This window comes from Erpetoichthys calabaricus, chromosome 10 (assembly GCF_900747795.2).
Source record: "Erpetoichthys calabaricus chromosome 10, fErpCal1.3, whole genome shotgun sequence".
NCBI classification, from domain to species: domain Eukaryota; kingdom Metazoa; phylum Chordata; class Cladistia; order Polypteriformes; family Polypteridae; genus Erpetoichthys; species Erpetoichthys calabaricus.
Genome location: NC_041403.2, coordinates 117,640,195 through 117,667,878, shown reverse-complemented (window position 1 = coordinate 117,667,878; position 27,684 = coordinate 117,640,195). Strand labels below are relative to the sequence as shown.

Below are 27,684 nucleotides of genomic sequence, written 5' to 3'. Positions count from 1 at the left end.
GAGGTGCTTTTCTCCCTCCTTAGTGTCCAACCTCTCATACAACTCATTATACACCTTTTCTTTAGCCTTTGCCCCCTCTCTTTTCAACTTATGCCTTATCTCCTTGTACTCCTATCTACTTTTTTCATCTCTTTTGATTATACCACGTCTTCTTCGCCAAACTCTTCCTCTGTATATTCTGCTGTACTTCCTCATTCCACCACCAGGTTTCCTTGTCCTCCTTCCTCTGCCTCAATGTCACACCAAGAACCCTTCAAGCTGTCTCCCTTACCACTTCTGCTGTAGTTGCCAAGCTATCTGGTAACCCTTCACTGCCACCCAGTGCCTGTCTTACCTGCTCTCTGAACTTCACCTTACAATCTTCCTTTTTCAACTTGCACCATTTGATCCTTGGCTCTGCCCTCACTCTCCTCCTCTTCTTGATCTCCAATGTAATCTTACAGATCACCATCCTATGCTGCCTAACTACGTTTTTCCCTGCTACCACTTTGCAGTCTCCAATCTCCTTCAAACTGACTCTCCTGCAGAGGATATAATCTACCTGTGTGCTTCTTCCTCCACTCTTGTATGTCACCGTGTGTTTCTCCATCTTCTTAAAATACAGTGCATCCAGAAAGTATTCACAGCGCATCACTTTTTCCACATTTTGTTATGTCACAGCCTTATTCCAAAATGGATTAAATTCATTTTTTTCCTCAGAATTCTACACACAACACCCCCTAATGACAACGTGAAAAAAGTTTACTTGAGGTTTTTGCAAATTTATTAAAAATGAAAAAACTGAGAAATCACATGTACATAAGTATTCACAGCCTTTGCTCAATGCTTTGTCGATGCACCTTTGGCAGCAATTACAGCCTCAAGTCTTTTTGAATATGATGCCACAAGCTTGGCACACCTATCCTTGGCCAGTTTCACCCATTTCTCTTTGCAGCACCTCTCAAGCTCCATCAGGTTGGATGGGAAACGTCGGTGCACAGCCATTTTAAGATCACTCCAGAGATGTTCAATTGGATTCAAGTCTGGGCTCTGGCTGGGCCACTCAAGGACATTCACAGAGTTGTCCTGAAGCCACTCCTTTGATATCTTGGCTGTGTGCTTAGGGCCGTTGTCCTGCTGAAAGATGAACCGTCGCCCCAGTCTAAGGTCAAGAGCGCTCTGGAGCATGTTTTCATCCAGGATGTCTCTGTACATTGCTGCAGTCATCTTTCCCTTTATCCTGACTAGTCTCCCAGTCCCTGCTGCTGAAAAACATCCTCACAGCATGATGCTGCCACCACCATGCTTCACTGTAGGGACGGTATTGGCCTGGTGATGAGCGGTGCCTGGTTTCCTCCAAATGTGACGCCTGGCATTCACACCAAAGAGTTCAATCTTTGTCTCATCAGACCAGAGAAGTTTCTTTCTCATGGTCTGAGAGTCCTTCAGGTGCCTTTTGGCAAACTCCAGGCGGGCTGCCATGTGCCTTTTACTAAGGAGTGGCTTCCATCTGGCCACTCTACCATACAGGCCTGATTGGTGGATTGCTGCAGAGATTGTTGTCCTTCTGGAAGGTTCTCCTCTCTCCACAGAGGACCCCTGGAGCTCTGACAGAGTGTCCATTGGGTTCTTGGTCACCTCCCTGACTAAGGCCCTTCTCCCCCGATCGCTCAGTTTAGATGGCCAGCCAGCTCTAGGAAGAGTCCTGGTGGTTTCGAACTTCTTCCACTTACGGATGATTTAGGCCACTCTGCTCATTGGGACCTTCAAAGCAGCAGAAATTTTTCTGTAACCTTCCCCAGATTTGTGCCTCGAGACAATCCTGTCATGGAGGTCTACAGACAATTCCTTTGACTTCATGCTTGGTTTGTGCTCTGACATGAACTGTCAACTGTGGGACCTTATATAGACAGGTGTGTGCCTTTCCAAATCATGTCCAATCAACTGAATTTACCACAGGTGGACTCCAGTTAAGCTGCAGAAACATCTCAAGGATGATCAGGGGAAACAGGATGCACCTGAGCTCAATTTTGAGCTTCATGGCAAAGGCTGTGAATACTTATGTACATGTGCTTTCTCAATTTTTTTATTTTTAATAAATTTGCAAAAATCTCAAGTAAACTTTTTTCACGTTGTCATTATGGGGTGTTGTGTGTAGAATTCTGAGGAAAAAATGAATTTAATCCATTTTGGAATAAGGCTGTAACATAACAAAATGTGGAAAAAGTGATGTGCTGTGAAAACTTTCCGGATGCACTGTACATATTTACCACAGCCATGCCCTTCCTTTCTGCAAAATCCACTGTCATCTGACCTTCTGCATTTCTCTCCTTGACAACATACCTACCCATCATTTCCTTATTCCCCCTGTTCCCTTCACCAACGTGTCCATTGAAATCTGCTCCAATCTCTCTCCTTTGGGTACACTCTCCATCACTTTATCCAACTCACTCCAGAAACTTTCTTATCCATCGGACACCCAACGTCCTGGGCATATTCACTTTGAACATTCATTATCATACCTTCAGTTTCCAGCTTCATAATCAACACTCTGTCTGACACTCTTTTCACTTCCAAAACTTTCTTGAAATAATGTTAATTCAGGATAATTACCCATTTATCCTCCCATCCATACCATGGTAGAAACTTTGAACCCACCTCCAATACCCCTGGCCTTACTTCCCTTCCATCTGGTCTCTTGCATGCACAATATATCAGCCTTCCTTCTCTTCATCATATTGGCTAACTGTTTCTCTTTACCAGTCATACTGCCAACATTCAAAGTTCCTACCCTCACTTTCACTCACCTATCTTTCCTCCTCTCCTCTTGCCTCCTGACATGCCTTCCCTCTCTTCTTCTTCTTTGATCAGCAGTAGCCCAATTTCCCCCAGTCACCCTGTTGGTTAACAGTACTGGTGGCAGCCATTGTTAACCCGGGTCTCAACCTATCTGGCATGCAAATCTGTATCGTTGACCACATATTGATCTGGCAAAATTTTACACAGGATACCCTTCCTGATGTAACCCTCCCCATTTATCTGGGTTTGGGACCAACACGAAGAAACACACTGATTTGTTCATCCCCCATGGCTGGGTTTCTGTCTGTACTGCTTCTAAGGCAGACAAATAATGGCAGTGTTCTTGCTTAATTTATAATTGTGATTAACAGTCCCCTGGTATAGTGGCATTCCTCGCATTAAGGCTGTGTTGACTCTTGTTCATTTCCCTACATTATTTCTATATCTACATAGTGAAGAGAAAGTGCAGAATGCAAAAAAAATATCAGTCATATTCTATAGCTCCTGTTCATATGACTACAGAGTAGCACAGCACATTTTTAAAATAGGCACATTTTATGTGTGTCTGCACATGGAAGGGGCCCACTAAATTCAATATGGCATATAGTGTTTTTTCAGCTATAAAACACAAAACATAGGAAGCCTGCCCTTTGCCATATGTTAGCAACCACTGGCATATACTACATCACATGCAGAGCTGCCTTGAGTATTAGTGTATCTATTTTAAATTAGATTATAAAGTTAGTGGACGCTCTTCATTACTTCTTCCATCTTAAATGGGTGATTACATTCTCCCAATAAAATTTCCTTTTTAGACTTCAAAAAGTTGTTTTCTTTCAAAGTAAAATGTCAATAATTTAATTCTTCTTAGTTTTTTTTTACCTCAAGTACATGCTTCTAGGCGCCTGAGCTATCTGCTGAGACTACAACTCTCTCCTGTGAGTTCTGTCCTTAAATGAGAGAACAAGGTAGCTGACTTTTATAAGCCAACAGTGGAAAAATAATTTAGGCGACCAGATGTGGTGAAATTTATGTGCACATTCTCCACTAATATTACAGATGTATTTCCATGGGCAGGAAAACTGCCTGGATGCAGAGAAGTGACACAAAGTGCCACTGCAAGATATAGAGAAACACAATAGAGGAGAGTTAGTAATTGTATATAATTGTATTAATTATATTTTTGTACCTATGACTAACAAACTGAGATGCAATATACGCAGCTAATCAGCACCTCTAATAGATTAAAGTAGTCAGTGAAGGGGCATTTCTTATATAAGCAGCCAAATCATTCTTCAGCTTTTTGGCCCTGTAATTAAAAGTTCCACCTTCCAATATTGTTTTACTAAACCTTGGAGTTTTTATAAAGCCTGCCTCTTTAGATTTTAAACTCTGGTTTGTAATTAATATTAAGTTTAGACAGGTAAGTAGGGCTTGGCTATTTAAGGCTTTAGATGTAGAAAGAGGATTTTGATATCAGCCCTAAGCTTAATTGGAAGCAAGTACTGTATAAAGACATAAGAACAGGGGTTATGTGGTTGTACTCTGTAATTCTTGTAATGATTCTTGCAGTATCATTTTGAATTAACTGAAAGCTGCAAAAAGAACATCCTGTGACTAACACATCACAGTAGTCAATCCTACTAGAAATAAGGATTGTGGTGATGCAAGTTAGGGGTCAGGGGCAGTGTACAACTTTTTATTTAAAACAGTGCGTCTCAGGCTTTGTGGATGTGTGCTTTTGGGCAGCCGTGGGGTTTTTGGTGTGGAGGTGAGCTGATTGTGTGATTAGCTCAGCTGTTCTGTACTCCACAGGTTTTTAATTAAATGCCGCACCCACAGAGGTAAAAAGGGAGCTTGAAAGAGGGAAGGAGAGGGATTTGTGAAAGAATAAGAGAGCAGGACGTTAAAATAAAAAGGAAAGCAAAAAGTAGAGTCAGGATTCAGGTGGAACTGGTGCTACAAAATGGAGGCAAGCTGTCAAGAACAATACCTTGGGTGAAGTGAGCTGATGGTGCTGATGGGAGTGAGGTTGCTCTTGCTGAGCACACAAGGAGCAGGAGCGACCAACCTCTCCTGGAAGCCGCATAGGTACCAAGAGATTGTGGTGGGAGAAGAGAGCATGTTTCACAGGGTTTCCACTGAACACTGAGGGATGGCAGTGGGGACACAAGACACATAAAAAGGTTGACTGTGCTTGGCAAAGTGTGTCTCTGCCTGCTGAGCAGACTATAAGAGTAAGCAGTACGGGTGTTGGATAAGAAGGAGGCACGGAAACTGTTGATGGGTTTTAAAGGGACAGATCCTGACTGTTATTAACCTTAGATTTTAACTTGTTTTTGAATTTATTTATTTATTTATTTATGGCATTTTAACCTCCCACTGGGCCCTGATTTGTGTTGAGAATGATTTATTGATTTATGTATTAGAAGATATTGCACTGCTCTTTATTTTAAACACTTTGATTGAAAATAAAAAGCACAGCACACTGTTTTGCACCTTTCTCTAGTTGTTTTGTATCTTCATTGCCCAGTCAATCCTTGGTTTATGAATATCGATATCCTGGGTTCAAGGATAAATAGTCTACTGTGGCTAACTATGGGCAACCCGGGCATCAAAGTGTATGAATTAATTTCCCTGTATCGTCCGTATTTAGAAACCTTTTTTAATTATCCAGTATTTTTAAGTTGAAATAGCAGGTTTTAGATAGATTTGTAATGTAATTTTAAAGATATACTACTGTCAAAGGTAACACATTAAGATGCATGTTTATTCAATAAAACATAATAGTTAGTCCAGCTGTGACAGCATATTGTTTCAGTCTTGCATCATTCCCCCAAATAACTAATACTCATCCATCCACTCTTTTAATATCCTGACACAATTAATTTAGGACTATCAGAGAAACATCATTTGGTATAAAAGAAAGGTATTGCCGAGGATCATCTGAATACAAATGAAAATGAATGTTAAGTTTATATATGATAGTTCCTAAAGGAAGCATTTTAAATGAACAGTAATGGACCTAGAACTGAGCCTTGAACAATACTGTTTGTAACTTGTAAATATAATAACAGGGTACTGCTAGCACATTTCTATACTAAAATTGAATTGATGAATATGAAACAAACTATGCAAGGACTGTGTCAGAGAGCCCAAAATAGTTTTCCAGTTTATGCAGCAGAACAGAGTGGTCAATGATGTGAAAGGCTGCTCTTAAATCTAACAATATAATTACTATTGACTTTGCTTCATCAGAGGGTGTGATTTACAACACTGTTTACATCTGTTTATGTGACCAATTCAGAGGGCAGACTAGAATTTGTCAAATATATTGTGATGTATAAAGTGAGACTAAAGGTGTATGACAGCTACTTTTTCAATAATTTTAGAAAGAACGGATATATTTTAAATAGGTCTATAATTGTTAAGCATATGTTGGTCTAGCTCTGTTTTTGTTTCAGTAAGGTTTTCATTTCTGACACTTTTAGTGCATTAGGTGTCAGTTGGTAATGAGCTATTGATAATGCTAAGATAATGCCAGAGCAGCCATTAAGCTTTTCACTACTTTTGTTGGGACTGGATCTAAGGATCAGGTAACAGACTTAGTTTTAGAAATTAAAGTTGTGACTTCCTCTTTTGTAAGCAAGTGTTCAACACAGCAGTATTTAGTTTCTGATGTGTCTGGCATCTTATATTGTCAATTTTAGCATTAAACAAATCTTTGAAATTCTTTGTCTCTTTAACTACCATTTATTTGAGATGGTAGGAATTTTTGAAGTTGAAGTTGTTTCTTCATAGTCATAGTATATGTTAATTTGCAATATGAAATCGTTTCTAAAAGGAAGGATTTTTAAAATAAATTTAACAAAATACCTAGCCTGTTTTGCATTTTAAAATGGAAGTGAATAGGCCAGGATCAAAACATGAAACAAAAAGCCTTAAAACTTCTCAAATACGTGCACCTAGAAGTAGCAAAGGCTTCAATTAAGAAAACATGCATTCTGCATTTCTGAGGCATTCTTGTGAGATAAAATAATTTTAATAATTTTATAATTTTTAATTTAATAATAATTTTTTGCATTTATATAGCGCTTTTCTCACTACTCAAAGCGCTTAGCAATTGCAGGTTAAGGGCCTTGCTTAAGGGCCCAACAGAGCAGAGTCCCTTTTGGCATTTACGGGATTCGAACCGGCAACCTTCCGATTGCCAGTGCAGATCCCTAGCCTCAGAGCCACCACTCCGCCTGTAAACTGTAAGTAATACATTTTTCTTGGGTTCCTGGTACTATTTTCCTGAGGTAAGGATACATTTCCTATTCACTGTTGGTTCACAGCAGCCATCATGGGTAGAGTTCTGGCATTTTCCAAAGGTGTACCGCCATTTTTTCAAATTTCCTTAACTGTAGGCTGTGTATTATCACACATTTGTCTCTGCTGTTCTGTTTCTGCAACATTTCTATTGTGCCATGGCTTATAACAAATGATGTCCTGCACAAAAAAGTGTTACAGTTGTCCTGAAATCATTGGATTTGAATCCGCATCTGCTTTGATTCAATGTGCATATTCAAGTTGTTTTATTTTTTTATGTTTTGTGTACACAAAACATTTTTTATGGGCAATGGTATCACATATACTGAATCACATACAGACACAGTGTTTTAGTGATAGATGCAGACAATTAAACCTGTTTAGCTTCGAGCCCAGAAGTCTGCGTTGGGTCCTAATACAGGTTTTCAAAATTCTCAATGGCGCTGATAGAGTAGATCCAGCAGATCTAGATTCAGTTTAATAGTAAATCACATTCTCAAGGATACCAGTAGAAATTAAGAAGAAGTACATTCAGGACTAAAGTCAGAAAGCACTTTTATACGACAAGAGGTGTGGAAATCGAGTGTGGAAATGTAGCTGAAAGAGAAAATTTGACAATCTTTAAGAAGTACCTGGATGAGATATTGGGACAGCTTAGCTATTAACTAAAAAAAACAAGCTTGATAACTGAATGGTCTTCTTTCATTTGTCAGATTTCTTGTGTTGTATTGATTGATATCAATCTTATCAGTTCATTAATTATCCATGTTGCCTTTGGCAATACCAATAATTTATACACAAAAAAAACTTTAACAAGACACATACACAGGGATGGCAAATTATTATAGTGTGTGAGGAATAGTGTTGATCAGCAAAATTTGTCAAAACGATTTTTGCAGCGAATATGCTGTATTCACTGGTGACCTTGTTTGCTGAATATTTTCTTGATAATTCACCCTGTGATCAGCTTAGACAAACATTTTTTCCCCCACACCCCATAATGCTTTGTGAGGCCAGTGTGATGCCACAGAGCTGCAGTAGCCATGCACTGAACTGTCATGCATGCATGCTGTACGCTCATTGTGGAGCTGCTTCTGGCATGTGTGATGTTACCACCATTTCAGTACTCTAGCCTTCTACCCTGTGTTTAAAATAAAAAAAACTTTCATTATTTTCGTTGTGATGGATACATTAGTTGATCATAATGAGAATATTATGAGTACTGCCACAGAACCACATGGCTATTTATGCAGGCAAATTAGTCATGTGCCCAGTTGCAATCTCAAAACAATCCTTAAAGGAGCCCTCTCCGCCCCCTCCCCAGAAATAAAACACATGCGACCTTGTGAAATAATAATAATAACAAAAGTTTTATTACTGTGAGCAGGATGTTGCTACCGTCTTCATGCAAAAAGTGCACAGCATCTGCATAGAAATCAGAAACAAAAAATGTCATTCTAGCAGCGCCTGGTTCTGAGACTTCAAACAATGGAAACAAGCCTCCGTTTTGTTGCATGGCTAATGTGTTGTCCAAGATTGGAACTTAGTGAACATAATGATGAGTAATACATATTTATATATACATTTTTTTTACATATTGCTGTTTTGTGGCCATTTGTTGTTTTGTGGTTTTCATTTTGTTTGCATTTTTTTGTTGTTTGAGGTACAGTGGTACAGTGGTTAACCTTGCTGCCTCATAGGTCAGATCACATTTTTGGCCACAACAATCATTCCAACAGAGCTGGCAGACATTCCCTAGCCTTCTTGGACAATTAAAACACCATTACACCATTAGAAGCCACTCAAAACTGATTCAGTTCATCCTTCCCCATCGACTTCAATGCATTCTACAGAGTTCTGTGAAGTTTGCAAACATTTACGTACTTTTGCCAAATTCACAGCGAAACGAAATCTATAGGTTTGGTCATCACTAGGGAGGATTTTAACTTCTGCCCATTCAAGGATCTCTGTGGAACCTGCCAGCCAGGATGCCAGATATATAAAGAGTATACAATTTATGAACAAAGTTCAGAAATCAGCAAAAGTGTACATTAAATGCTTTCAATTTCTCTGTTGTAGTTCAGACATGGTGATAGACTATTTTTCAATAAATAACCCAAAAACACTTGCTGCAGTAAGCCAAATAATACAATTTAGTCATAATATAAGTACAGTAGAAGATAGATATATACAAGTATACATTTTTACCGACATGATAGATGGAATGGCACCCCAACTGGGATGAAGAATGGTCTCATACCTGACCTTAAGGCAATTGGAGAAGTACAGTTTGGATGGAGGTGCAACCTGGCTAGGATGGTTCCAGGTTTTAATCCGAGTCGGGAAGAAAAACAAGAGACAGACCAATGAATATGGGAAATCTGTATACCAGGAACATTTCTTTTCCCAGTACCACAGGTTACAGGGCTCCTCTGGCATGGTCCCAGTTTAAACTCCCGCAAAGTTGCATGGGACTCATACCTTGAAAGAGCAGCCTTGTTAGGGCCCTTAGATGCCGCCAGAGGGTGCTGGCAGTTGAAGACTTCCCTGTTTTATGGAGCTTCTGTCTGACCCAGAAGTGCTTCCATCATTTTGATGGCACCAGAAGTATTCTTGCTTCCAGCATAAATGAAGCCATCTCACCTCAGTCGAGGAGTTGGTAGACAAGGTGTTCCTGGGAGGAGTGGAGGAAAAGAAAAGGAAACCGAATTGTGAATTTGAACCCGTAGAATAGAACCTTTAATAAAAAGGTATTTTAAACCTGGGACTGGTGCATTTCTGTCTGGAGTCTGGGGCTCTGTGGTGCTCCCTATTGGTCACAATATATACAGTCATATGAAAAACTTTGGGAACCCCTCTTAATTCTTTGGATTTTTGTTTATCATTGGCTGAGCTTTCAAAGTAGCAACTTCCTTTTAATATATGACATGCCTTATGGAAACAGTAGTATTTCAGCAGTGACATTAAATTTATTGGATTAACAGAAAATATGCATCATAACAAAATTAGACACCCCAACGGAGATATTACATAAATACTTAGTTGAGCCTCCTTTTGCAAATATAACAGCCTCTAGGCGCCTTCTATAGCCTTTGATGAGTGTCTGGATTCTGGATGGAGGTATTTTTGACCATACAAAAAATCTTCCATACAAAATCTCTTCAGTTCAGTTAAATTTGATGGCTGCCGAGCATGGACAGCCTGCTTCAAATCTTCCTATAGATTTTCAATGATATTCATGTCAGGGGACTGTGATGGCCATTTCAGAACATTGTACTTTTCCCCCTGCATGAATGCCTTTGTAGATTTCAAACTGTGTTTTGGGTCATTGTCTTGTTGGAATATCCGACCCCTGCGTAACTTCAACTTTGTGACTGATGCATGAACATTAGCCTGAAGAATTTGTGATATTGGGTTGAATTCAACCGACCCTCGACTTTAACAAGGGCCCCACTCCCTGAACTAGCCATACAGCCCCACAGCATGATGGAACCTCCACCAAATTTGACAGTAGGTAGCAGGTGTTTATCTTGGAATGCGGTGTTCTTCTTCAGCCATGCAAAGCGCTTTTTGTTATGACCAAATAACTCAATTTTTGTCTCATCAGTCCAAAGCACTTTGTTCCAAAATGAATCTGGCTTGTCTAAATGAGCATTTGCATACAACAAGCGACTCTGTTTGTTGTGTGAGTGCAGAAAGGGCTTCTTTCTCATCACCCTGCCATACAGATGTTATTTGTGCAAATTGCTCTGAATTGTAGAATAATGTACAGATACACCATCTGCAGCAAGATGTTCTTGCAGGTCTTTGGAGGTGATCTGTGGGTTGTCTGTAACCATTCTCACAATCCTGCACATATGCCGCTCCTGTATTTTTCTTGGCCTACCAGACCTGGGTTTAACAGCAACTGTGCCTGTGGCCTTCCATTTCCTGATTCCATTCCTTACAGTTGAAACTGACAGTTTAAACCTCTGAGGTAGCTTTTTGTAGCCTTCCCCTAAACCATGATACTGAACAATCTTTGTTTTCAGATCTTTTGAGAGTTACTTTGAGGATCCCATGCTGTCACTCTTCAGAGGAGAGTCAAAAGGAAGCACAACTTGCAATTGAACACCTTAAATACCTTTTCTCATGATTGGACACACCTGTCTATGAAGTTCAAGGCTTAACGAGCTAATCCAACCAATTTGGTGTTGCCAGTAATCAGTATTGAGCAGTTACATGCATTCAAATCAGCAAAATTACAAGGGGACCCAAATTTTTGCACAGCCAGTTTTTCACATTTGATTTAATTTCATACAACTAAATACTGCTTCACTAAAAATCTTTGTTCAGAAAACACCCCAGTACTCAGATGTTCCTAGGAAATGAAAGACATACCACTGTTATCTTTTTTGTTGAAAGTAGAGTTATACTCTAATTATTATGCAGGTGAGAGGGGTTCCCAAACTTTTTCATATCACTGTATGTATGTGTGTATATATATATATATATATATATATATATATATATATATATATATAAGCCAAGGACTTGTATTCCAGGCATAGCAAAATGGGTAATATCCAGTTTGTCTGAAGGTACATGTTGTTGAAGCAAGTTTAATTGTAATTTGTGAACATAACAATAAATCTGAAATGGACTGATTACACTACATTGTATTTTTTATAAAGGCCTTAGATTTTTGAAACAGCCAAAGTACTCTGCATGTCAATACTAAGTTAATGTTGCCGATCAACACTCAGCATTTATGCACTTTCTGTGGCATGTTGTGTGTACACAAAATTAAAAAGATACTGAGACAATAAAAAGGCATTGTGATGGAAAGCATCACCCGGCTAACATTTCTTCCCTGTGGTATTAAATAAGTAAGATAACCCACCTGTTATCTGCAGTTGTTCCAATCTGCCATTTAGAGCAACTGATGTTTTGAATGCCATGAAAGTGATGTCTAGTTCTCCTACAGTATTTACAAAAATTTATGTTTTCTGTTTTTTAGTATGGTTTTGTAATGTGTGCCATCTTAGTTACCATTATCATCTGATATCCCAGGATTATGCAACACATTGCTATTTGTTTTGCTAGATATACTCTTAATATTAATTTTTCAATAATGTCTAGTATTATTTACAAAGTGATAATAGTTCTGGTCTTATAAATTATTTTAATTTTTCAGTCATGTCAATCATCACACATTTTATTCATATTCATATACCTATGTTCATTATTAGGCATTTAAGCTCTGTTTTAGCTATTTTTTTTCTGTCTTTGCTTCAGTGTTGTGGTTCATCTGTCAGTGACATGGCTTAATCTTAAGGTTGGGCTATTTTGCAGGTTATGCACCAATCACAACAGCAAGGGGCACTTTTGAGACCACCCCAAGTCACTTTGGCACAAACACCAATGGTAACTCTTAGGCCACCCCAGAATCGGATTGTTTTGAGCACTCCTCAAGTTCATCTAAAACAGCTTTCAACAGGTAAGTACAAGATAAACCAATGGTCCACTAGTATTTGAACATGTCTACTAGGAATGTGTATAGTTAACCTAAGAATAACTAGAAGCATATTTATTTTAGAGTATATATAAGAAAGACGAAGGAACCACAAATCCAGAAATTAGTCCTCATTTGATAGACTAAGATTTACTAAATCACTTTTTCTCAAAAATTTAAGAGCAACACCAGTTTGAAATAAAAGGCACAGTATGTTACATAAACACTAAGCGTGAATGCCTTTTTGTAGTACCAGATACATGTATTTTGATGAATAATTTTAATTCTTATCATAGAGGGAATCAGTCCACTGGTAGATAGAGTCTTAAAATGGTGTAGACCCAGTCTATTCAAATGGCTGCCCGTGGGCCCAGAAGCAACCTCCGAGTGGCCCAGCCTGTGGTCAGAAATGCAGAGAAATAATGAGAAAAACACATTTCGCAAGCCTTCAGAAATTCCTACATAAATTCCTAAAGTAGTACAGACCACGAATGCAACAGTCTGTGTAGCCTAGCAAAATTCAATCCACTATTCAGCATGTTGTTGTGTATCTAGAAGTGGTGGTAGTAGTCTATGATACTGTGATGACCAGTCGAATAAGACACACAGGAGCTGCTGCTCCGGAAATCTTCAGAATGCTGACTACCTTTTTATTTTGTGTGACATGCTATAAACTGTGCCATACCACTCCTTGTCGGGGTCATGAGGACACTACCAAAGCAAAAAACAAAAAAGAAAAAAAGAGCTCTTACTGCTCTTTTACCATTCGCTCCTCTCTCACCCTGATCCTATCACTCAGTTGTCCCTAGGGAGGTGCCCTGAGCCCACACAAAGTACATTCCCCCAAGACACCACCCCCCATAGCCCATGCAGTAGCGTGACGCATCTCAGTAACAGAATAATGTGGGATGTGTAATAAAGCCATGCCTAATTACATGTTCTCTCATTGTGCAGTAGATGTTGTGTTAATGTGTGTTAGTTACTGTTATCACTTGTTTTGGGTTTGTGCACTGGTAGCGTTGATAATTCTTTTTTATTCTCTTAAGTGCACTATGTGATTTGACTAGGTCATGCAGTGGCACAATAGTATCACTGCTGCCTCGCATTAAGAGATTTTGAATTCGCGTCCTGGGACCTCCCTGCATGGAGCACAAAGTGCTTTGAGTAGTGAGAAAAGCGGCCACCTAACCGCATGTATTTGGACTGTGTGGGAGGAAACCGGAGCGCCCATTATTATTATTATTAAAATATTTATTTTATTTCAAAAGGGAAACAAATGGTATTGCTAATACTGTGCAGTATATTGTTTTTATGCACTCTGAGATGTGCCGAGATCAGATATGACTAAAATGTTTATTTTTTTATTTCAAACGTAGAAACAATATTGCTACTAACTCAGATTCTGCTCTGTTGTAGTTTTTATATTGTTTTTTTATGCACTTTTTGGTGTGCCTCTGTCAGATGTTGCCAAATTTAAAAGAGAAACAATGAATAAATATTACTTGTTTTTCAATACATTTATTTGTGATGGTTTAAAATTTGTCATTACATGCTGCTTACTGACCACTGAAAATGTCTGGCCCAGCTAAATTTCTTGTTTGAAAATCTGGCCCAACTTGATTTGCAATTGAATAGTCCTGGTGAAGACTGTTAAAGACATTATTTAAGATTGCTTGTATGAGTGGAATAGCACAGAAATAAAACTAAAGCTAAGTTTTTCTGTTAAGTACTGGAGTTTCCAGAAAGTGTACCTTTCAACAATAGGTCTGTAGAGATATCTTTTTGCCTATCTACAAAGCAGATGACATTGATCAAAAATGAGACTAAGAGCTATTGCTATGCTACATTACATACTGTTTTCAGTAAGGGGAGATTTCAAAAGGGAAATAAGCATGATCACATGTAATTCTTCAGAGGTGATTGTATTCTACTCATTTTATACTTGTTTGATTTTTATGTGAAATTAAAAATCTATCTATCTATCTATCTATCTATCTATCTATCTATCTATCTATCTATCTATCTATCTATCTAAATACACAAATGACAAGCCATTCTTGCAGTACAGTGATAAAATATAAGAATGTTCAATGCATTTTCCTGTACTTTACAGTCACGATCTTTATTTTCATGTTACATGGACAGTTACACATTCCAACATATACTCTTATAATTTTTCATACACAGCTGCAGCATTTCTGGGTCAGAGATAGTACACTACTTCTATTGCTGTTGTAAAAACTGTCTCATGAAAGTGAGCCCTGTGAGTGGGAGTGTGTGAGAATAAATCTCAGTGAGGCTTCTGCTGTAGAGCCTCAATAGAAGAAAGTATTTGATTAATCTTCATATAGCATATTTAGATACCCAAAAGATTTATTGATAATAGCCATACCTAATACATATGTATATTTTGTAATTCCTAGAGACATAAACATTGCTTATTTTATTGTAAATTAATTTACTTAAATTAAGATTTTTGCCTATTGATTATTATGTGCTTAGGTTATTACCAGTCATCTAAAGTGAAATCATAAATCCTAATTATTATGGTCTGAAAGTGTAGCTAGTACTGGCAGTTGATGATAGTGGCATTTTCGAATATTTCCACAATATCCTTTTTCCTTTCTAAGCTGTTCCCATTCTCTCCTTGCCATTGCAGTCCCTGTATTAAAACAAACAGTATTACCAGGTGGCAAAGCTTCTCCTGTAAGCTCAGTCCAGGCTGCAGCTGCTCAGAAGAACAAACTGAAAGACACTGGAGGAGGATCATTCCGGTGAGATTTTGTCTTAAATTTAGGAGGCAAGAGGTGTTGGTCAGCACTTTTCTTATAATAGGCTGTATCACTAACTTAATTTTAGGCAGTTAAGAAATATAAATGCTACCAGCAAATTTTGTTATGTATATTTCCGAGGACTTAAAGAATCAAGCTTTTCTGACTTGTATTCTTGGTAAATGTATCATTTTTAATTTCAGCAAATATTGTGTAAACAGTAAAAATTGATTAAACTGGAAATGACTAATGAACATTATATCTATAAATGCAATTCATATTAGGTGTTTTTACTTTCCCTTCACACAAATTAATTATTTTCTCTAAAATTTAAACTGCCCTCTACTTGTTTTTAAGGTATCAAATATACAGTACTGCATATAATAAGTGATTCTAACTTCATACAGTGGCACATTACTTTATGGTGCATTTGGTTTAAACACAGAAAAGAATGTGTCATTGCATGAGAAACCTTCAGAATTTGTTGAGGTCAAAAGTTCGATCCTATAGCAATCAGTGCTGGTGTAATTTTTTCATTTCTTTAATAATTAAGATAGAAACGTAATTTACAGATGACACTATATTAAGTGGATTAAAAGTTACTCTACAGTCAAGAATCCCTACTGAAGAGCTTGGGAGAGAATCTAGTATGGACATATATGTATCAAATGAAGCTTAAAGTAAATATACATATGAAGTAGTATTTGTTATAAGTACACAATGGAGTGGTCTGGAGCTAGAAAGCATAGGTGCAGCAACAAGTGCCAGCCCCTTCAACTTGTTTGTACTTAAGAAACAGTTTGTAAAAAAGTGCTAATAGGCACAGGCAATTAGGGGTATATCTGACAAAAATGGTAGGAATTGTTAATTTGCACAATGTTTTATGAATACTTACAGCAAGTTGCAAGTTAAAAGTAGCACATAGAAGAACTTCAAGCCATGACATGATATTCGGTAACATTGGATGAAATGCTGTTATGTCCCTCTTGCTATGTTCAATGCAAAAACCTCTGGAATCTGACTGCGATATTCTCACAGCTAAGCTTGAAAACTATAATAATTTCAGTGGTGTGCTTCGTTATGTTGCTCTTTTCGTAAATTTTTTGATGTACGTTTCTGGCACATGATTGATATCTGCACCTCTGTGCATTATTTCAGTATATTTATTGTCTCTGATTCCAAGTATCTCTTGACTACTCTTTTAGCAGTTGGCTATTACATGGGTAAAGCACCTAACATTCAAAGCTGATGTTATCTAAATCCTTAGGTTGAGCTAAAACAGTTTGTCAAGAATTGTATAAAAAAACTATGCATATCCTTCTATGTTTTCTTTCGAACAGCAGCTTTAGCAATTTATCTCATGTACACATTCACATTTTCTCATTCCCTCTAACATCCCACACTTCTGATGCAGAAAAAGAAGTACTGCCACTCAAGAAGGTGGCTCTGGAATATTAAAATGCTGATATCTACGTTAACAAATTGTACATTCATGTAAAACCAGACTGTTTCTTTCTGATTGTCACAGTAAACCCATTTTTTCTAATAGAGTCATTATTAACATAAGCTCACTTTTCACATTTGACAGCAACAGTATGACCAATCGTAAACAGAACCATGTAGATATGATTTTAGTACAGTCTTGCTTCTTTTAGCAAAGTCTGAGGCACCCTTTCTCCTCAGAAATATTTCAACATTGATATGCATCATAATGCATGGATTGGTACAAAAAGGGCAGGTTTTACGAACATGCAAAACAGTTTCTTATAGTTTAAGTAAATCTCACTTGGGGCTATGTTACCTTTAATCCTTCCATTCATCCATCTATTTCCTGAATGCATTTTATCATTGATAAAGTTACAGACCCAGTTCAGATAATCATTTATATGCTTAATGCTTAAAATGTCTGTTACTGTGAATAGTTAAGTGAGCAGAAAATGAACTGATCACCAAAAGGCATAAAGTTAAAAATGACACATTTCTTTAATATTTTAAGCAAGATTACATCTTTATTTACTTCATTCACAAGTATAAAATACCAAAAAAATGAAAAGGGCATGAAGCAAAAGTTTGGGCACCCAACATGATCAGTACTTAGTAACACCCACTTTGGCAACTATCACAGCTTGTAAAAGCTTTTTGTAGACAGCTAAGAGTCTTTCAAATCTCACTTGTGGTATTTTCGCCTGTTCAACCTTAGGTATGACTATTCTTCAAGATTCTTGAGCCGCCTTGCATGCAGTGCTCTTTTGAGATCTATCCACTGATTTTCAATGTTGTTTAGGTCGGGGGACTATGAAGGCCATAGTAAAACCATCAGCTTGCGCCTCTTGAGGTATTCCATTGTAGACTTTGAGGTGTGTTTCAGATCATTATCTTGTTGTAAGACCTTTTCTATTTTTAACTTTAACTTTTTATGGTGTGATATTTGCTTCTAGAATTTGCTGGTATTTCTTTGAATCCATTCTACCTCTACCAATGACAAGTTCCCTGTGCCACTGTAACACAAGCGCAAAGCATGGTCAATCCAACCCCATGGTTAATAGATGGAAGGGTGTTCTTTTCAAGGAAGTCAACACCCTTTTTTTCTCCAAACATACCTTTGCTCATTGTGACCAAAAAGTTCTATTTTGACTTCATAAGTCCACAGGACTTGCTTCCAGATTGCTTGTTTAGATGTTAATTTGCAAACTTCAGGCTCTGAATTTTGTGGGTAGGATGCAGGAAAGGTTTTCTTCTGCTGGCTGTAACATGATGATCGTATGTGTTCAGGTGTTGCTACACAGTAGAACAGTGCCCCACCAATCCAGAGTTTGCTAAATGTTCCTGAAGGTCTTTTGTAGTCAAATGGCGGTTTTTAGTTTTTAGCAATTCAAAAACCAGTCTTCCAGAAAGCTTTCTTAATCTTCCAGACCTCAACTTGACCTCAACCATTCCTGTTAACTGACATTTCTTAATAACATTACAAACTGAGGAAATAGATACCTGAAAACACTTAGCTATCTTCTTGTAGCCGTCTCCTGCTTTGTGAACATTGATTATTTTATTTTTGAGAGTGCTAGGCAGCTGTTTAAAGGACCCCATGGCTGCTGATTGTTGGGACAAGGTGTGAGGAGTTTGAAAATTTATAGAGCTGTGCAATTTGCATCACCTGGGGTTTCCTAATAATGACTGTGAATAAACCAGAGCCCTAACGAGCTAATTAAGGGGTGTGAGAGCTTGGGAAAAGTTATCGGGGACCTCAGATACCTTGGGTTGCCCAAACTTGCATTGTGCTCCTTTTCTTTTTTCATTGTACAACTGTACAGAACAAAAACAATACACTAAATATTGCATAAAATGCTGAAAAGAAATGTGTCATCTTTAACTTTATGCCTTTTGGTGATCAGTTCATCGTCTGATCACTTAACTGTTCACAGTAAGACATTTTAAGCAAGAGTGCCAAAACTCTTGCATGCCACTGTATGATACTTTGACAAAAATGAAAACTAAATGAGGCAGATGCCTAGTTTATTTAACACTGGCACTCTTTACACAAGCACAGACCAAACTGACAATTCATTCTCTTTTATCCATGTTTTGTGTTTTCAGTTTTTTTGAGATAATTGACTGAATACCTTTTTTATGTGTGCATTCAGGGATGATGATGACATCAATGATGTTGCCTCCATGGCTGGGGTTAACTTGTCTGAGGAGAGTGCACGGATCTTGGCAACAAATTCTGACCTGGTGGGGACACTAATGAGATCTTGTAAAGATGAAGCATTTTTCTTCACACCTTCATTACACAGAAGAATAGCAGAAATAGGTATTTTTTAAATGTATTCAATTGTCTGTGTTCTTTGAAATTAATTAATTGTCATTTTCAGGTTTTAATTATCAGGTCTGAAAATATGCATTATATACTGTATGCAAAACTAATACTTTATATTTTGTTCTTTACTCATTAATTTGCACATTTTGGTTCAGTATGGGTAAATAATGCTAGTCAAAATGTTATGTCTATAATGTGTTGATTTTATCATATTATTCAGTACAAACAAAACTGCTTTGTTTAACATATTTCATCTTTAATGTATGCAGATTATTATGAAAGTGGTCATCAGAGAGCTGTGAAAGTTTCTCTCATATGTTAAAGTGACATTGTTTTATTATTTTGGTTTTGAGTTCTTATCCTATCAAGGTGTAACAACTCAGTGAACTTAGAACAGGGAAGGACATGGTTAGTAGCTCAGCTGAAGCAACAGGGCATACTCTATGGGTGGTGAGGAGAAGACTGTTTGATATCTGGGTCAGCCAAAATGTTAGTTTGGGGTTTTCTAATAATGGCAACATGTGTGCTTTGTGGTAGCCAAGACAGGTTTATTGTATCAAGTTTTTTTTGTCTATTTTTCCTCTTTTCTTTATACAGTTTGTACTTTCATAGTATTTTTCTCATTGCTGAAGTTGACTAAGTCACTAAGTCAGCAAAATACTAAAGGAACTATGGTCAAACTGAAGAATTGAGGAGTGGCAGGAGATTCAACTATTATAGAAGTTATATATACACAAGATAATTTTGAGAAAATCAGGAGAGTCATCATGATTATTTATTTGTGCAGTGTAAATTTACCAAGTATGTGATAAAGCGATTATGTTGCATTTTTTAAGCCATTGAATGATTACATATGTAAAATCAGACTTCTTTTGATGCCATTGAAAATTTGTACAATGGCTGTCAAATTAGACAATGATTAAGGTTTTAACACTCATATGTGCAAACAGGTTGTGGAACGAGCCTCGGACACAGACAGGTAGACATGGTAAATTCACCACCACACGTTTATTTACAGCTATATTTACAATAATAAGTGCCACACAACTCACAGACTCCCCCAAAGTCCAGGCCAACACCACACTATGCCTCTTCTTCAGGCTGCCTCCTTCTCTCTCCTCCAGACCTTGTCCTCTTCCACCCGACTCTAGCCCTGTATGAAGGGAGGCGGCCCCTTTTATTGTCCCCCGGATGTGCTCCAGGTGTGCTCCGGCAATCTTCCACCAACACGCCCCAGTGTGGCGGAAGTGCCGGCTGCATCCCCGGAAGCACTCCGGGTGTCCCTGCTCCTCTTCCCTCCAGCACTTCCTGGTGTGGCGGAAGTGCTGCGGTCCAGGGCTCTCCAGGCACTGGGGCGCCTCCTGGCGGTGACCATGGGCCCCTACAGGGTTGAGCTTCAAAGCTCTATACCCGTGGCCCCCACAGCAACCAGGGCGGTCGCCCCCTCGTGGTCTGGAAGAGGTGTGAGCCCTCCTCCAGTCCTCTTGGGCGTCCCGGCTGGGTACCACCCCCAGCCGCGTGCCACAAGATATATATATTTTCAAATATAGGTTAAACAATCTGGATAATCCATGTGCATTTGTATTGTGTGTAATATTTTTAGTTTTATTGTTATTGTCACAAGCCACCTGTGTTTTTAGGTGTCCTGCTTGTAGATGAGGACCAACCAAGACTGGGATAACGAAGGCTGAGTAAAAAATAAGGCAATTGGATGTTAAACGGCTCAAAATGTTTTAATACAACAGTTTTTAAAAAATAGTTATGGCACAGAAATATATACAGTCCCAAAAAGGTTAAATAAAGGAATAATAATCCACAAAATAATAGAAACAGTTAAACAGCACTAAGTCCAAAAGTGAGAAAAGCCAATATAAACAAAAATGCAGCTTTAAAGAAAACAAACTCAGTCCAGGTCAAAATCTGCCTTAAAATCAGTTATAAAAATATGTCTCTGATTCAGCATAGAACAAAATCAAAGCTCCCAAAAATCGAGGGCCTTCACTGGCTAAAAGGAGTAACTTAAACTCCTAGAAGGCAGCCAGCCAGTCACTGAGCCAATTAGCCCCTCGTTGTCTGCTGAATGCACAGCACATTCCTCCGCAACCACTGTCCCTTGAACATATTTTTTTTCTCCCTATCCTCTAGGCCAGGTTAAGTGACTTATACTGGACAGAGTCCAAAATCATTTAAAGGAAATATAATTTCCACAATGATTTAGGGCCAGTTTATACTTCACAGTCAGAATGCGTACGTGCACGCATCATGGATGTCACACGTTCCTAGCGTTCATTTGACGTGTCCTTTGAGCACATCCTCAGAAATTAATGTGACGCATGCGCAAATTGCAATACCAGGAAAAAGTCAGGGGGCGCAGTGTGATAAAGTCGGAACGTGACATCAGAGTCTCTGTATACTATCTGCACGTGGCAGACACTATGTTTATCGTATAGGATCGATGTGCATGCTTCGTTGTTTGATGAATGGTTCGATGTGGTGAAGCAAAATGCCGACATACAAATGCATTCATGGTGCTTTTACATCTTCCCCATTGTAAACGTCTCACATACCATCTTCTATGCCAGGGGTGTCGAACTCCAGGCCTGGAGGGCTGCAGTGGCTGCAGGTTTTCATTCTAACCATCTTCTTAATTAGTGACCAGTTTTTGCTGCTAATTACTTACTTTTAATTAGCTTGACTCAGGCCCCTTAGTTGTTTCTTTTTCCTTAATTAGCGGCCAAACAATAATGAGATACGAAACAAGCAGCCACATGACCAGCTCACCTGTGCCCATCACACAAAATCTGAAAATAGAGAAAGGTGGAGGTCTCAGTAAGGCTGATCTCTCAGGTTATCAAAACATCTTGATGGAGTTCCTAGAAAAAAACATAAAATCATCAGTTTTGGAAATGTCTGCTGTGGCAGAATGAATAATTAAATAACGGGTTTAATTAATAGCAAGCATTGGCTTCTCATTAAGAAACTGGTTGGAGTTTGAAGCCCCAGATTAAGCTGGTTATCTGTTGGCTCGTTTCACATCTCATTTCTGTTTGGCTCTCATTTAAAGAGGAAACGAATTAATTCAGAGGACTGAGTCCTTAAAAACAGGGCTATTAAAATGAAGGAAAAAAAGTGAATTAGCAGTGAAAACTGGTCACTGATGAGCAAAAGGGTTAGAATGAAAACCTGTAGCCACTGCGGCCCACCAGGCCTGGGGCCTCATGTATAAACGGTGCGTATGCACAGAAATGTTGCGTACGAACGTTTCCATGCTCAAATCGCGATGTATAAAACCTAAACTTGGCGTAAAGCCACTCACATTTCCACGGTAACTCATACCTTGGCGTACGCAATTTCTCCGCTCGGTTTTGCAGACTGGCGGCACCCAGCGTCAAAGCAGTGCTACTGATCCTGTGTGCTCATCCTTTCTTTCTTAGCTCCACATTCCTGACGTAGCTTTATAAATACACTGAAATTAACTGCATATTGTTTATTAGTGTAATGCATCTGATTGTAATTTACCTGTAGCAATATAATGGTCCAGGGAATAGCCATAGTATTCCAAATACCATAACTGCTTTAGCGTTGTTATCGCTCACTGCATCTTGTTCTTCTTTTTGCTGCTCCCGTTAAGGGTTGCCACAGCAGATCATCTTTTTCCATATTACTCTCACTGCACCACTCAGAGTATTTATATCACTGTATCTGAGTGTGAATCACAGCAGCAGCTGATCGGAAAGAGAATTATCGGTATACAGTTTCAAGTACACACTACCTCAACCACGGCAAAAAGCGTCAAAGCCTTTCCTGTACGGACCTCGCATTTCAGAAACAGTTTCATCCCAAGAACTATAAACACACCCAATCAGTCCATCAAGTGCTCCTTGTAGAACTGTTTGTACTTATAAGTACAATCACCTCACTGTAAACTTACACTACAGTTATAATATTGCACAACCTGCGCTACTTTATAAAGCGCGTATGATGACAATATCATTTTTAAGATGAAATGCAGCAAAATATGTTGCTTATAGTATACAGATGAAACTTTAACTTCATTTAAATAATCTGTATTGTTAATAATTAAACATGTGAGGACACGGTGCCGCAGCATATAGCTAGTTCACGGATAGCTCCTGCCTTGCGCTGTATTCTTGCTGGTGCTGACGTGACACTGGAAGGATAGACGAATAGTATAATTAAACATGTACTACGAAGATATTTCAATGTTCCTTAAAAGTTTTGAAGAATCGGCGTTCTAAGCTTACAAATGGCTTAACGTCTATTACAGAGCTGATTGTGTGGCGATTGGGTTTTTGAAGAAAGAAAAGTAAGGACAGGAATTGGAGGTTAGTACGTTTGAAAGAGACAGTACTTCTGTAATAAATTATTTCATCAAAGGTCGACACATGGCGCAGCAAGCCTCTTGCGTGAGATATGAACAACCACTGCGCCACTGTGTTCCCATGTTTAATAACATGCTTTCATTCCTATCATCATGAAAATGATATCACGTATACATCTCAGTATTTTAATTATTCAGAGAGCTGTAATATCACGAATGTAATGGATTCTGTGTCCTGTCGGAGAAAGAGAAAGAAAGGAAGCACGTAGTGATTCACACACATAGAGCACATAGAAGATCAAACACAGAACAAAGCATTTAACGTGCTACTTGAGAAACTAGTAAAATAAACGATTTTAAGATGAAGTTTATGATGTTCTACTTTAATGGCAAAATACACTACGTGATTAAAGTGGAAATTTCGAGATTAAAGTTGACATTTCGTGCTTTTTTTCCCCACTGTGTGCCTATTTTTTTGTCTGTACCCTAATAAGCTTTCATATGACACTCTTGCCTTGCCTTTTCACGGCGACTTTGATATGTGATTTCTTTTTTATTTCGGGCACTGTGCGACTTTGTGAACTTGAGCCTTCGAGTTTCTCCGACACTCTGTCACTCGATCAACTTCCTTTTGTTGATTATACCACTGTTTAAACCAACAAATAGTATGTTTTTCCTTTGCCTCCACTAGGTATTCGCTGAAATTCTTATATTTTCCCCTGTGCTTTTCCCATTGTCTTTTCACAGAAGGCTATTTATATTGATTTGCATATTCAAAGAGGCGTAATTCTCGGAGGAGTTGGGGCGGGACAGAAGGCGCGTGCACGTGCGTTACTTTTCACGCTGATGGGGATTTATGTAGTGGAAGAATGTGAAAGTTTGCGTGCACACAGATTCCTGCATCTGGATTTTTCTGTGCGTACGCACAATCCCGCTTTTGTGCTTACGCCATGTTATAGTGTGAGTTCTACGCACGGCGTTATACATGAGGCCCCTGGAGTTCGACAGCTGTGTTCTATGCCATCTTTTTTTTTTTTTTGCACGTATTTGAGCCACAGAGAAATAAAAGTTAGGGACACAGTGAAAAGGTCTATTTTGTGATTAAAGTGGAAGTTTCGGCTTAATGGCCACACAGAACATGCATGATATATGTATGATATTTGAGCTCTCTACACATTTAGAGTCCTTAGATTTATACTTGATGTCACTTTCATGATGAAATGCATTAAAGTATTTATATTACATTTTACAGATAAATCATTAACGTCATTTAAATAATGATTACTGTTAATAATTACACATGTGGGGGCGACATAGTGGTGAAGCGGTTGCGCTGCTGTCTCGCAGGGATTCACGTCCCCAGTGTTCCCTGCCTGGAGTTTGCATGTTTTCCAGGTGGGTTTCCACAGTGTGCTGCAGTTTCCTTCCAAAGACATGAAGGTTTGGGGATTTGTTGATGATAAAATGACACTAGTGTATGTGAGTGCTTATATTCACCTTGAGATGAGCTGATGCCCCGTCCAGGGATTGTTTCTGCCTTGCGCCCAATACTTGCTGTGATGGGCGCATCCCTGGATTGATGGATTTAATCATTAAACATCCATCCTTTTCAAAGATATTGTGGCAAGGTGTTCTCAAATTTTAATGGGTGTTTCAGGGAATTCACAACCCAGCGAAGCCGAACCTGTTCTCACCGTGATGGTATCTGCACTGCCACCTGGTGAAATCTTCCAGATTTATGTAACATACACACTCAAGTATAAACAGTACAGCGCTTGCGTAGCAGTAGCGTCAACTGGAGCACAAGTCGCGTTGCATGAAGAATAAACCTGGCCTTACCCTGTAGCAGGACAAGACTAACTACTTTCTTAAAGTGGGGAAATGACCTGACACACTCATATATGGTGTAAAGTTTGGTTATAACTTAACACAAGCAGCAATAACAAAAAATCAGCCTTTTAAAAATAAATCTACAAATACATTAAAACAAACCTTGACCAGACCATAAAACCTTAAGGAAATGAACAAAAATGGACATACACTTCCCCACATTGGTCTTTTCTGGCTTCCTATTCTCTGTACATATGGCAGTCCCAAGCGCCATGTTTAAAATTGTCCCCCAACTTCCGACACACATCTTTGTTTACTGGAAGCCAGAAGGAAAACAACTAAACTTGTGCACCTCCCTCATAAAGATGATCAATGGTAAGTGCTGTGACTTTGCTCTGCACTACCATAACTTATTGAACTACACTATTTAATCTTTTAATTGCATCACCACATCACACTTATATGTAATGTTTTTAATTTTTTTGCATGTTATGTATCTGTAAAGCATTAAATGCTTGTGCACAGTTGCTTAACATACATGGAAACTGCAGCTTTCATATAAATGTGGCATATGAAAACACAATTCTTTCACTAAAACAGCATTCTCTGCAAGGACAAAGTAGTAGTAATTGTAATAGCAGCTATAAAAGCAGAATTGTCACATCTACAGAGTACAGTAAAATTCTCACGTGTTATGTCCTACCCAGATGTAAAAAATTGACACTCTCTGACACCTTGATAAACAAGAATGTTTTAAAACTCTTTATTTTATTTAAAGAAAAACATAAGTGTAGACAGGTGTTGTAGTACTCCGGTTTTGACGTTTCTGATAGAGAAATATAGTCAGTATAAAAGTAATGTGATCAAAGAAAATGCAGAATAAGGCACACTTTGCATTGTGTCTTTCTACTTGTAAGGCATATGAGAACTCCATTAAAAAATAAATAAAAATAAAAAAAACATTTGAATAATCAAATACTGTAAATGCTGGTATTAATCAGTTTTTCTTTTCCACTTTGCTATGCTTCTTTATGCTCCTGGCAGCCATAAGACATAAGATTCCTAAATATCTTGCTTTTATATAAATTTAGGCACTGTGAAACTTTTATGTGTTTTTGAAGTGATATGCTGAATGTACTGAAAGTTGCATTGTGATTGTGTATTTCCCCCATTTAGCAGAAGCATTTAGGTAAAGCAATAATATGTAAAATGAGTATGACTGCTTATCTAGAAACTACTAAATCAACAAACAATACAGAAAAACAGTATTAAAATCAAGCACAAGGAGTGTGGACTAGATAGTTACATACAGTAGATACATAGATGGATAGATGGATGGATGGATGGATGGATACAGCTAGTTAACCATAGTTATGGTGTGTAGGATGCAGGATGCCAGTTGAATGCCATGGACCAGAGCTGGCAGTCAAGAAATAACAGATGGCAATCTCTTTTTACCCTTTTACATTTGCAGCATAAATGTCATACAAGTGACCTTATTTTTTTTTTTCATCACACCTCCTTGGTTTAATTACTGTGTGTCAAATCATCAGCCAACTAAGATGCAGATTGGATGTGAAACTGTATGTTGGCAGAGGTAGCTAAAATAGGAATTGGTGATATTAAAAAAGGACTCTAAAATTATGATTTTAAAGATTTTATATTAACAAGGAGAGATTAGAAATATGGCACTTACTTGCCATTATCTTTTGTGAATGGAAATTAGCGTTTGCCTAATGTGATGGATGCATAGCATCTCTAACATTAAAAATGAGTTTTTCCATTCAAATAAGATTTTTTTTATCCATTCAAATTATATTTGAATAATGGCATTCGATCTGACAGGTGTAAGGTGTATATTTATAATACAGTATGTAGTAAACTGCTGTCCGTGGATGTGCATAAATAACTAAACATGAATATCAAATATTTATTGAAGTCCATTCTTTTCCCACAACAGGTAAAAAATTTGGATTTTCAGAAGTAAGTCCAGAAATAGTAAATTATGTATCTCATGCAACACAGCAAAGGTTGCAAAACCTAATAGAGAAAGTTTCAGAAGTTGCACAGCTGAGGAATGTATCCTATAAGGTATGTTATTTTTACCTTAGTTTAACATTAACCCTTTTTGCTTTTGTAGTAATTTGTATTGTTTTAGTTTATTTTCATTTTTTTTCAAACACCATTTTAAGAATCTTTGTCAAAACAAGTAAAAGCTAAAACATCACATCTTTTTGATAGACATTTGCATGTTTTTGGTGATTTGCCTGGCCCAAAGTGAGTTCATGGGTCAAATTGGCTGGCAAACTTGCCATATGCAAAGAATGTCACTGTGATGCTCAAT

The 27,684-nt window shown here is 38.1% G+C and overlaps 1 protein-coding gene across 1 annotated transcript in view; it reads left to right on the top strand.

The window, feature by feature from the left end:
* Positions 1-27,684, top strand: part of taf4a (TAF4A RNA polymerase II, TATA box binding protein (TBP)-associated factor) — a 106,469-nt gene that overhangs the window by 47,002 nt on the left and 31,783 nt on the right. The window contains exons 9-12 of the mRNA XM_028811791.2: positions 12,424-12,568; positions 15,243-15,357; positions 18,993-19,162; positions 27,301-27,431. Of these exons, the coding sequence (XP_028667624.2) occupies positions 12,424-12,568; positions 15,243-15,357; positions 18,993-19,162; positions 27,301-27,431 (561 nt within the window). The remainder of the gene's footprint in view (positions 1-12,423; positions 12,569-15,242; positions 15,358-18,992; positions 19,163-27,300; positions 27,432-27,684) is intronic.